The sequence below is a fragment of the Pteronotus mesoamericanus genome, unplaced genomic scaffold (genome assembly GCF_021234165.1).
Source record: "Pteronotus mesoamericanus isolate MK-2021 breed Mesoamerican mustached bat unplaced genomic scaffold, CSHL_Meso_final contig_116, whole genome shotgun sequence".
Classification (NCBI taxonomy): domain Eukaryota; kingdom Metazoa; phylum Chordata; class Mammalia; order Chiroptera; family Mormoopidae; genus Pteronotus; species Pteronotus mesoamericanus.
Window position 1 is genome coordinate 8,332,871 of NW_026555027.1, and position 9,933 is coordinate 8,342,803.

The window sequence follows — 9,933 nt, forward strand, 5'->3', positions numbered from 1 at the left end:
TGAGTCCTTCACCTCTGAACCCAGACTCCCCGGCCCTCCGCCAGCACCCATGAAACTATTAGCTTGCAAGCAGGCTCTTCCGAGTCCTTGACAATGATGCATTAGAGCAGATTAAGTACAAAAAAACCCTTTCAATGTTTGCCTTTAGAATAGATGTGCCCGACTTCGCAGGTCTGCTCAACCTCATTATACCTCATACTTATTTAGGTATGTGCAGTTCTGCCTGATTTAATGTTTGCTACCCCCAAAATGTCCAACTCAGGGCAACATTAAGAACTGGGAAGAACAATGAAGAATACACAACACAATGTACAGATGCTCTATCATAGAATTGTAGACCTAAAACCTATACAATTTTATTAACCAATGTCACCTCAATAATTCAATTAAAATTTTTAAATTTTAAAAAATAAAACAAAAGAAACTGAACAAAAAATCTTTAAAATACTGTAATACTATTTATCATTCTATTATTAACTATAATCTTCTACCTGCTCAGACCTTTAAATCGATTGCTATTTCCTAATAGCCACTGAGATTTGGATCAAGTATCTAATTGTTCCCTAATAGCCCCTGATGTTTCCTATCAGGCTCATAATTATTGAATATTTCCACAATCCGCCCCTCCCACTCTCTCAAAGAAAAGCGAGGGAGTTTTCTTAAGCTAACAACATGGTCTTTAGTTCAACACGGTCTGAACAGAACCCTATTGTGTGGGAAATTATCTAGTAGCAATGGTAACCTCCAAGTACACGACCAGCCGCAGAACAAACAAGCTCACGGATTAAACTAAGGTGCTCAAACCGGAGTTTATTAAACCAATCGACAAGCCACAGTGAAAAGCACAGGGCAGGCGAACACCCTCTGTGGGTGCACGTGGGTGGAATGACCACGCACATGGGTCCTGGGTCACGAGGCAGTCTGTCCTGTCCCACTCTGGGCCCTCCCAGCAGTACCTGGTGACAAGGACCAAAACTGAGGCTTGAGCAAGGGGCCGGAGCCTGGACGGCACGCGGGGGCCCCGCACGCTCGGTTCTATGGGGGAGACAGAGCTGACAATGCCAGCCCAGCCATAGCCCGCGGTGACCCACAGAGCAGCCCCGCTGCTGGGCTGTTTCTGGGCTGACACCAGGACCCGAACGGGGCCACGACGGGGGTCGCTAGTGACAGGAGTGCCTAGTTTAGGGGTGGCAGATGACAGCTCTGCCAGCAGAGACAGGCACCGCCTGCTTCTGATGGGTGGCCTCCCGTTCCCCTCCCATCTGTAATAACATTTCTGCTTATGCGATCCTCTTAGTCAGGTGGCACGCCCTGCAGGTTACTGTCACCCGCAGCAGAGGCTAGCTTCCCCCACCTGTGCCTGACACACCTTCAGGTTCACGTACCCCATTTGTCCTCTCGCCGTGGGGAGCAGAACTGACGGGTCTCAAATAACAGCAAACATCCTGGTGCCTGCACACTGGCGAGTGGCAGGGATTAACACTCTTTGGTTGCACGTAACAGGTACATGCTGTTTGGGGCTGAACTGTGTCTCCCTGAAATTCACCGTGTGGGGTCCTAACCCCCACTATTTCAGAACGTGACCTTAGGTAGAGATAAGGTCTTTAGAAAGGCAATTACTTTAAAATGAGGCCTTTTGGGTGGGTTTTAATTCAGTAGGACTGGTGTCCTTATGAGAGATTAGGACGGACACACACAGAGGGAGACACACACAGAGGGAGACCCAGGGACAAGATGGCCATCCACCCGCGAGGGAGAGCCCTCATGGGGAGCCAGCCCTGCCGACCCCTTGATCTCAGACTTCCAGCCCCCAGATCTGCAAGAGAAAGGCTTTCATTGTCTCAGCTTCACAGTGTGGATGATGGCCGCCCAAGCTGACTAATCCACCAACTCAGGCTGAAAAGAAAGTGGGGCTTCTGATATGGGTTTGGGGTGTCAGTGGAGCCCCAGGCAGCAGCACCACCAGCCTTAGGGGTCAGGACTGGCTCCCACGTCCCCGGGGCCCCTCCCTGCACGGCAGCCGGTGTGCTCCCTGCCCCCAGGCCGCGCTGCCGGCTGTGCTCCCTCCTCCATCACAGGCTGAGTCCCTTCCAGGCCTGAAGCAGACGTGACTCTTCCCACAGCACCGATTTACCAGAAAATCCCGACTTCCCCCATAACTGGGAATCTCTCCCCGTGAGAGACTTCCGGAACTTTTGTCTAAAGCTCTCTAAGGGCACAGAAAGTTCTAGAAACTTCCCCAATTTGGCAGTTTCCAGGCTGGCGGGCAAAAAGCAGCATGTGGGATGTTGGGGACAGCTTTGCCAGTGTCTGGTATTGAACAGGGCACATTAGCACTTTAACTTCATGTCCGCTAAAACCAAGAAAACTTTAAACTGACACGTCACCCTACTGCGTTGGGTGCTGAAATAAAGAGCCTGTTTCCAAAAACAAAAATAGAACGCATATAAAACTTTTCACTACCAAGCCAGGAAGTCACATTTGAAAGTTATACGGGTGGTTTTCATGCCCCGCCCCCACCAAAATCCTGTGGCTTTAGGTGCAAGAGAATGCTGGCCCCCAGATGACCTCTCACACAGGTGCCCTCAGCCTGCTTCCCACGGTCGGGGGCCAGAGGGGGGCTCGGGTTCTTTAGGGACTGTGTGTGCACATGTGTGAGCGTGTGCATGTGTGCACATTGCCCAGACTGTTGACTCTCCCTGCACCTTATCGGCCGAGCTATAAGTTACCGAGGCCCGTTATCGCCACGGCCTGCCTTTTTCCCACCACGCTTCCAAACGCTGCAAGGACTTTGCAGTGACCCAGAGGAGTCGGCCGTTGCTTCCTCAAGACATCCGTCCTGCCCCCTACTCTGCCCCCACCTCCCTTGTCCGAGTGCGCAGGGCTGTGGAGGGGTGTGGGTGGGGGTGTGGTACGATACACCCCCCAGGCGATCACCATCACGGGGCGCGGGGCACGGGGGTGGAACGCCGTGGGCGAGGGGCTGCCGCAGGCAGAGGCTGGTCCAGGGAAGGTTCTGGTGTCTTTATATTCCTGGGCGTGAGGAGGAAACATTTCACTCTTCCGGGGTCTTTGTGGGCTTTCTTCCCTCTTAACCTCCTCTCCTATCTCACCTCGCCTGGGTCTGACCATGAGAAGGAAGTGGCCTGCCACCCAGTGCCCTCTGTCCCCTTGGGCCCAACTCCCGCATCCACACGTGCCGCCCCGTCTGTCACCGCACCCAGGACTCAGCAGCTCCCACTGACACCTGAAACTCGAGAGGGTGCTGTTGGTGCACTGGACACCTATGGAGGAGGGACAGCACGGGGTGTGGCCCCAACATCCTTCTGGGCATCTTGGTTTCCCAGACCCTGCGGGCGGGCGCGCTTCTGCAACATGGCTCTGGGTCTGGGGTCGCGCCCTCGGAGCTGCGCCCCAGCGTCTTCTGCCCCTCCAGTCCCTTGCGCCATTGGAATTCTGCTGGACGTTTGGGAGTTTCCAGGAGGACAGTGTGGCAGAGATCATCTCCTTTTGCACCCACCTCTGGGTCCTGGGCAGGGCGCTGAGCCATGAGGGGCCAGAAGGATGTATGTCCCAGCAACCCATGCTGAGGCAGGGACATCCCTGCAGGAGACCTGGCCTCTCTCCTCCCCAACAGGCCTGGCACCCAGACAGTGGAGCCACACAATCGCACATTCTGGACGCAGACACCAAGGAAGGGGGACGTGAATCGTGGGCCCCAGATTCTTTCTGTGTAACCCGATTGGGGAGCGGGGTTGCCGTCACCAGCCCTGTCTCCATTCAGTCCCTTCACTGGACCAGAATCCAGGGAAACCGAAAAATGGCAGGTGACCCACCGAATCAGGCTCCTTGTCACCCGGCCTCTGGGCCCCTAGTCGGACGCATTTGCCAGGAGGAAGGCGGTTGGACCTCCCTGGCCACCGGAGGACTTAGAGTCTAGGAGCCCCTGGTGGATGCGCCATGGCTCCCTGGGGAGTGTCCCTTCACCCACGCTGCTCTCCATGGGAGAGAAGGCCGGCGGCCCACAGTGACAGCCCCCTGCGTGTGAGCCCCACTGGGCTCATCTGTGTTTTAGAGCCACAGGCGGGAACAATATGGGGTGTTGTCTCTGTGTCCAGACCCCTCTGTCTACTTTCTCTCGGTTGCATCTTTGACACTTTTCCTGAACCTCATTCCTGAGGGGACCTCTGACTCCAGTCTGCTGAGCCCGTCTGATCCGAAGGTCTGCTCACTCCGCGGGTCATTCAACACCTGTTGGTACCTTGTCGTCCGTTCCAAAATGGGGGTGAAGATAAGGATGCAGTTGTCACTTGAGATGGCATTGGTTTTGGAAACCTGAAGTGAGGCTTCTGGATTCTCTCACACCAGCTCCCTCTGCCCGCTTCCTCCTGATGCCAAGCCGGAGGCTCCTGCTGAGGGCTGAGGTGGTTGGATGGCTTAGTGGGAAGTCAGGGCGTCGCCCCAGGTGTGGTACGGAGCGTGACTGCCTGCAGTCCTCTAACAGATTAAGGGCCTAACCTGGAAGACTCGTCCTAAGCACTTTTACCATGGGCTAGAGTTTGCCCCCGCCGGTGGCAGCTGGGCCATAGGGTCATGGTTCTGTGGTGCAGGGAAGATACAGACCCTGGTAACGTGTTGTCGAGGAAGAGAAAACCCAGTGGGGAGTGCTTTAACCCATAAGGACATTTGGGTTTACTCAGCACAAAGTCTGGTGGTGATGGGTCAAATCAGCAGCTCAGGGACGCCAAGGGTTCGCTGGCTTTTCCTCCTTATCACAGAATGGCTGCCTGAAGCACCACATCACACCTTCATACCACACAACATCCAAAGGCAGGGTGCAGGTGCAATCTGGGTGACCAAAAGGAGCTCTCCTTCTATGAAGGAGGAAAATTCTTCTTTAGGAGTCCCCAAGTAGATAACCCCTCCTGTGTCATGAGCCAGGATGGAGTCACAGGGCCACCTCTCACTCAAAGAGAGAATGGGAAAATGAGCGCTTTCTCCGGTCTCTTTATAGAGCAGAAGTCAGGTAAGACATAATGGAAGGAGGGACGGGATGGCCAGAACAGGAGGGCAGGTCTGCCACAAGAGGTCACGGGGAAAAGCGACCTCTGGGGGGCATGGGGGAAAAGGGACAGGGAATGGAACCAGCTGGACTCCCAAGGACGCTGGAGCCCCACTCCACAGACAGAATGCAAGGGGGACCCATGGGCAGCCCCAGGGCACTGGGCCCTCCAGGGAGAAGGTCAGGAAGGGAGTGGGCCAGGACAGACCAGGAGGTTTATTCCCTGGGCTGTTACCTCCAGAGGCTGCGACCAGAGGGCCTGCCTCTCACAGGAGACTGACAAAGTTGGTGGCTTTTCACCTCAGCCAAGCAGGCAGAGGCTGTGGGGGAGATCAGATGGGAAGGGACACAAAAGAGAAGCGAAAACCCTGCAGATTCTCCAATGAGGAAAAGACATGGAGGTCCCCAGAGCACACAGAACACGACACACATGGCCGGGCACACATGGGCACTGTGGCAGGCATGCTGACGTCCTGCCTCCGCCCAGGGCCCCTGGCCCCTGGGACCGTGTGTGTGCTTGTCCCGGCGGCAGGGCGCTGGGGAACAATGGATCCGACTGGCCAGTGTGGAACACGCTGTTCCCACAAAGCTCAATGCCCCTTCCTCTTGGGAACCAGCACCTGTGGAGGCCAGAAGTGCTCTGCCGCACCTGGGACCCCGTGGACAGTTGTCCAGGTTGTGCCCATAGCAAGGACACCTGAGAGGAGGGGCCACTGTGGGGAGCAATGGGCTTGTTTCGCTGAGCTCCTGGGCAGGATGACAGCCCAGAGCCAGTGGCCTCTCCTCGCCCTCCCTGCAGCCCCGTCGGGGCTGGGACGTCTAAGGCTGCCGAGGCTGCCAGGTCTGCGCTGCTGGCCCGCCTGGCTGGTCTGTTCAACGCCTGGGTGTACTTGGCAGGTCCAGTCGGCCTCCTGCCCTTCCATGTTGCCTGTGTCGGTAGTAAGGGGACATGAGCCCTTCGTATCCTTCTCTTTGGGGCGGGGGGTGGTTCTTTAAGGTATCAACTCATGTCATGCTCAACAACCTTTTATTACTAACACTATCAGACTCCGCTGTGGGTTTTATCTCCCAGTTTCCACCTGGGGGGATGGAGAGAAATTGAAAGGTAGTTTTCTCACATGGCAGCTGACCATCCACAGTGAATTTTCCAAGAACGTTAACAGAGTTTGGCGTCTATTATCCTGACTTGAAAGGGGTGTGCCTTGGAGTTGTTTCTTAGACTTTGCAGTGAATGGCCTTGTGCATGGACCCCAGCTGCCAGCAGCTACGGAGTCAACTTCCACGACCCTGTTGCCTCTTCTTCCTCTTATCTACCCCTCATACCTCACCTGAGGTAGTGCGAATTAATGTATAAACCAAAGGGAAAAACAGGACACTTCTCTTTGAAAGAAAGGAAAATCGTTTATATTTTCTCAAAGAACTAAAAGCGAAACTAGCATTCATCTGTTTTCATTGTTAGGCCAATGCTGAGCACGAAAAATCAGCAGTCAATCCATGTGGGGAGCTAAGGGCCTGCCGCAGACGGGGGAGCCCCGAGACGTGCGTGCGGTGGCAGGGGCGACGGGGCTGAGCTGTGGGCGCCGGGAAAGGCCGTTCTAAGTCCAGACGTGTGACTTCCACCGGGACAGCGGCTAAAACACACACTCCTCTGAAAGGGGAAAGGCGGGGGCGGAGAAGAGATGTGTTAGTGCGAATAAGGATGTTCTTTCACTCTTAAATAATTCCAGAAGATTTGACTTGAAAGTTGCAATGGGGAGAGTCTTTAGAAAACACAGACTGTCTTCATATTTTGTCTTTCCTTTCAGTCCCACCAAGGTAAGCATTGCAGGGATGATTCCTCACTAAGTTTGGTTAGAGATGTGAAGAAGAGGCAGGGAAAAGACAGGGTTCCTCCCCAAGCCGTCTCTCAGCCCTGTCTTTCCACCTCGAGACCTGAACTCTGCCTGGGGGACACTCAACCACTTCTCCACATGCACCTCATGGCTACTGTTCTGGATAAAAACACAGCTGGCCCTGTGGAGTAGGGTCCCGTGGTCCCATGTGTTTTTTTCTCACTGATTCTAGACCGTCAGCCCCTACAGCGTTGTCATGGACATACCTTCTGGAACGTTGTCGTTGATCTTCAAAGGAAAGAAGCACCATGGGTAATTGGGGATGGTGCTGTCAAAACAGCAGCCCCTCTCTGCACACTGGGAAGGCGTGACACCAGGAAAACCACAATTTGTTCTTTGTTTCGGGTCCATGGTACATGTCTCTGAAGGTGCATGGGGCAAGAGGCAAAGGTAAGTCATAGGCTGATGCTGACCCAGGACTCGGGGTCCAAAATGGACACCTTGTCCTCATTTCATGACCTGAAAACACGTAACCTCAGGGAAAACCCAAGATGCCCAGGAATTATAAACCTTGTAACTACCTGGACAATTTATTCATTCACTCTTTAATTTCAACAAACAATTATTAAACTTATTTACTCAATCAATATATATCTACTGAGCACTGTGTGTGTACACGCGCGTGCTAGAAACAGGATGTCACACAACAAAAACAGCACAGGTCCCTCTGAAATCAAGCTCATGCCAAGCTCCCTGGCAGGTGGTGGGGGACTGAGAAATCAAAAATAGAGACATATTTGTTAAGAATCCAAAAGTCAAGTAGAGGAGAAAGCCAAGTATGTGTACCAAACAGCAGAGTGAGACCATCCCAGTGTGTCCAGGGCAAGCACAGAAGGGACAGTTGACAATAAGCCTGCGCAAAGCAAGGAGCTCTTCCTGTAGGAGGGGGCTGGCCACATGAGGATGAGGCAATGGGTGTTCCAAGCAAGAGGAGCAGAGTACTCATTGGCAGTGAAGGGAGAGAGCAAGGCGGGTTCAGGGGGTGTGAGTCCATCTGCAGGTACGGTGCAGAGGGTGGGGTGGGATTGATCTGGGCGGGGCCAAGCTGAGGCCCAGGGTGGACGGTCTCAGCCCGAGAGCAGCAGTTTTCCCAGGAGAGCAATGAAATGACCCAAAGCCGAGTTTAGCGGTCAGGGCAGATGGGCCAGCTGACAGCTCCCACGCGGTCCGGATGCAAGATCTGCAGGGTCTGCAGCCAGGGCCAAGGGCTGGGGCTCTCAACAGGCAAACTCGGCAGGCCAAGGCAGGTCATAGAAGAGGAGTCCGGAACCCCTTCCCTGTCCCTGTCTTGGAATTGGGGACATAGGAGGGTGAGAAGTTTCTTTCTGTCACATGGGCTCGGAGGTATTCACGGCTGTGTGCCATGAGTGAGAAGACAAGGGGGACAAGGAGCAAGGCCTCGGGGGCATCGATAGTAAAGGGACGGTGGGGGCAGGGGGGATCCTGAACGGAAGCGGGAGGAGAGAGAGAGACGTGGACTGAGATTCGGGGCAGAAGTGGTCGCAGCTGGCCTTGACCTGGGGCATCGGACTCTGCGAAAGACAGCCCCTCCAGAGACAGGGGGCTGTGGGACACTGCCTGGACTGAGAGGGCCAGATGCCCACACTTATTCCTTTGAGAAATCCTGCAAAGCATTCTTGCAATAAGAAGTAATGTTTATTTAGCACTTTGTAGCTTGCAAAGCACTTTTTGTGAACACTGGCACACCAAGTGTTCTCGGCAACTCTCTAAGGCGGACTATTGATCAGACACTGAAGAGAAAGGCGATGAAATACCAACAAGTTCAAAGGAAGCCCTCTCTCACGGGGCCACTCCTGTGGACTAATATTGATCATGTACCAATGGGACAGGTGGTTTGGGGTCTGGAGAACATGGGACCCAGGAGAGCCCACGCACATGCCAGAGAGGTTCTTGGGCTCCCACCCATGGAGCAGGCACTTGGACACATGTGCAGGCTTTGAGCAGGTCCACCCCCTGTGGTAGCGTTTGGCTGGGACCCTCAGAAGCGCTGTTCCTGCAGCCTACATCAAAGCTTGCTCTTTGAAACGCAATATTCAAGAACAGCATAATATTCCAGCATCTGTACTGGAAGACAGCACAGACCAAGGGATCCACTTTCTCACAGCAGTTTGCAAAGGGCTCCCTTTCCCCTGAGGCTCTCACCGCCTGCTTTTGCCTTCTAAAATCTTTCAAGGGCCTAGAGCAGCGCTTGGCTCAAAGGTGACACGCTGTGAAACAAAGGCCCCATCGAGCTGCCTCTCTGTGGCCACCGAAAAGCGGGAAGGGGCTGTCTTACCGGCCTGGCCCTGGGCCTGGGTGCTGAGGGCCAGCGAGAAGACCACGAGCAGGACACAGATCACCTTGGGCTCCATGGCAGCCTCCACCTTCTCCTCTCTGTTCCCCAGGAGACTCCAAGTCAGGGGTGAGAGCCTGTCGGAGCCCTCAATTTTAAGCGCGGGCTCTGTTTGCCGAAAGAGCATTGCATTTGCCTAAGGAGGGTCTCACAGTCTTTCATGCCAAGTAATCTCCACTGATTACAAGGTGTTTTCTAAACACGGGCAAGCCACACGGACAAGGTGGCTGATAGAGGAAAATCCCTGTTGCGTAGTCATCTTGGGGAGGGATTTGAGAGTCAGCACATCGCGCCCTTATCCGTGGGAGTCTCCTTGGTCGTGACCCAGTCCGGGTCCCCACTGTATCGGCTAATGTCAACATTACACCCACTGGAAAGTGATTCATAGCAGGAGATGGCCCACAAAAGGCACAGGTGTGTCAACAGTGGCTCACGGGGTCCCTGCTGCACAATTCAGGGGGAAGGAGAAGGAGCAGATGAGGCCAGCCTGCCGTTCCATGTGGTTGTGCAGCCATTTTCAACTAGTTTGAGACTCCAGGGCCAGGGAGGAGGTATCTGAGCCTGGCAAGGCGAGCAGGAGGATGACAGGCCTGCCCTCCACCCACTGCCTCTGCCCAGGACTTGAA

General features: G+C 54.3%; 1 protein-coding gene across 1 annotated transcript; it reads right to left on the reverse strand.

The window, feature by feature from the left end:
• Nucleotides 1-6,693: 6,693 nt before the first annotated feature.
• TFF1 (trefoil factor 1) lies at nt 6,694-9,326 on the reverse strand. The gene is made up of 3 exons (XM_054577516.1): nt 9,251-9,326; nt 7,161-7,316; nt 6,694-6,710 (listed from the first exon to the last, which is right to left on the reverse strand). The coding sequence occupies exons 1-3, from the start codon at nt 9,324-9,326 to the stop codon at nt 6,694-6,696; spliced, it is 249 nt and encodes an 82-aa protein (XP_054433491.1).
• Between the last annotated feature and the right edge of the window lie 607 nt (nt 9,327-9,933).

Bases quoted from the DNA above. Each gene is read 5' to 3' on its own strand.
- TFF1 (XM_054577516.1), bottom strand. From the start codon at position 9,326: ATGGAGCCCAAGGTGATCTGTGTCCTGCTCGTGGTCTTCTCGCTGGCC. The intron at 7,317-9,250 runs GTAAGACAGCCC...ATGCACCTTCAG, and splicing joins CCAGGCCCAGGGCCAGGCCG to AGACATGTACCATGGACCCG.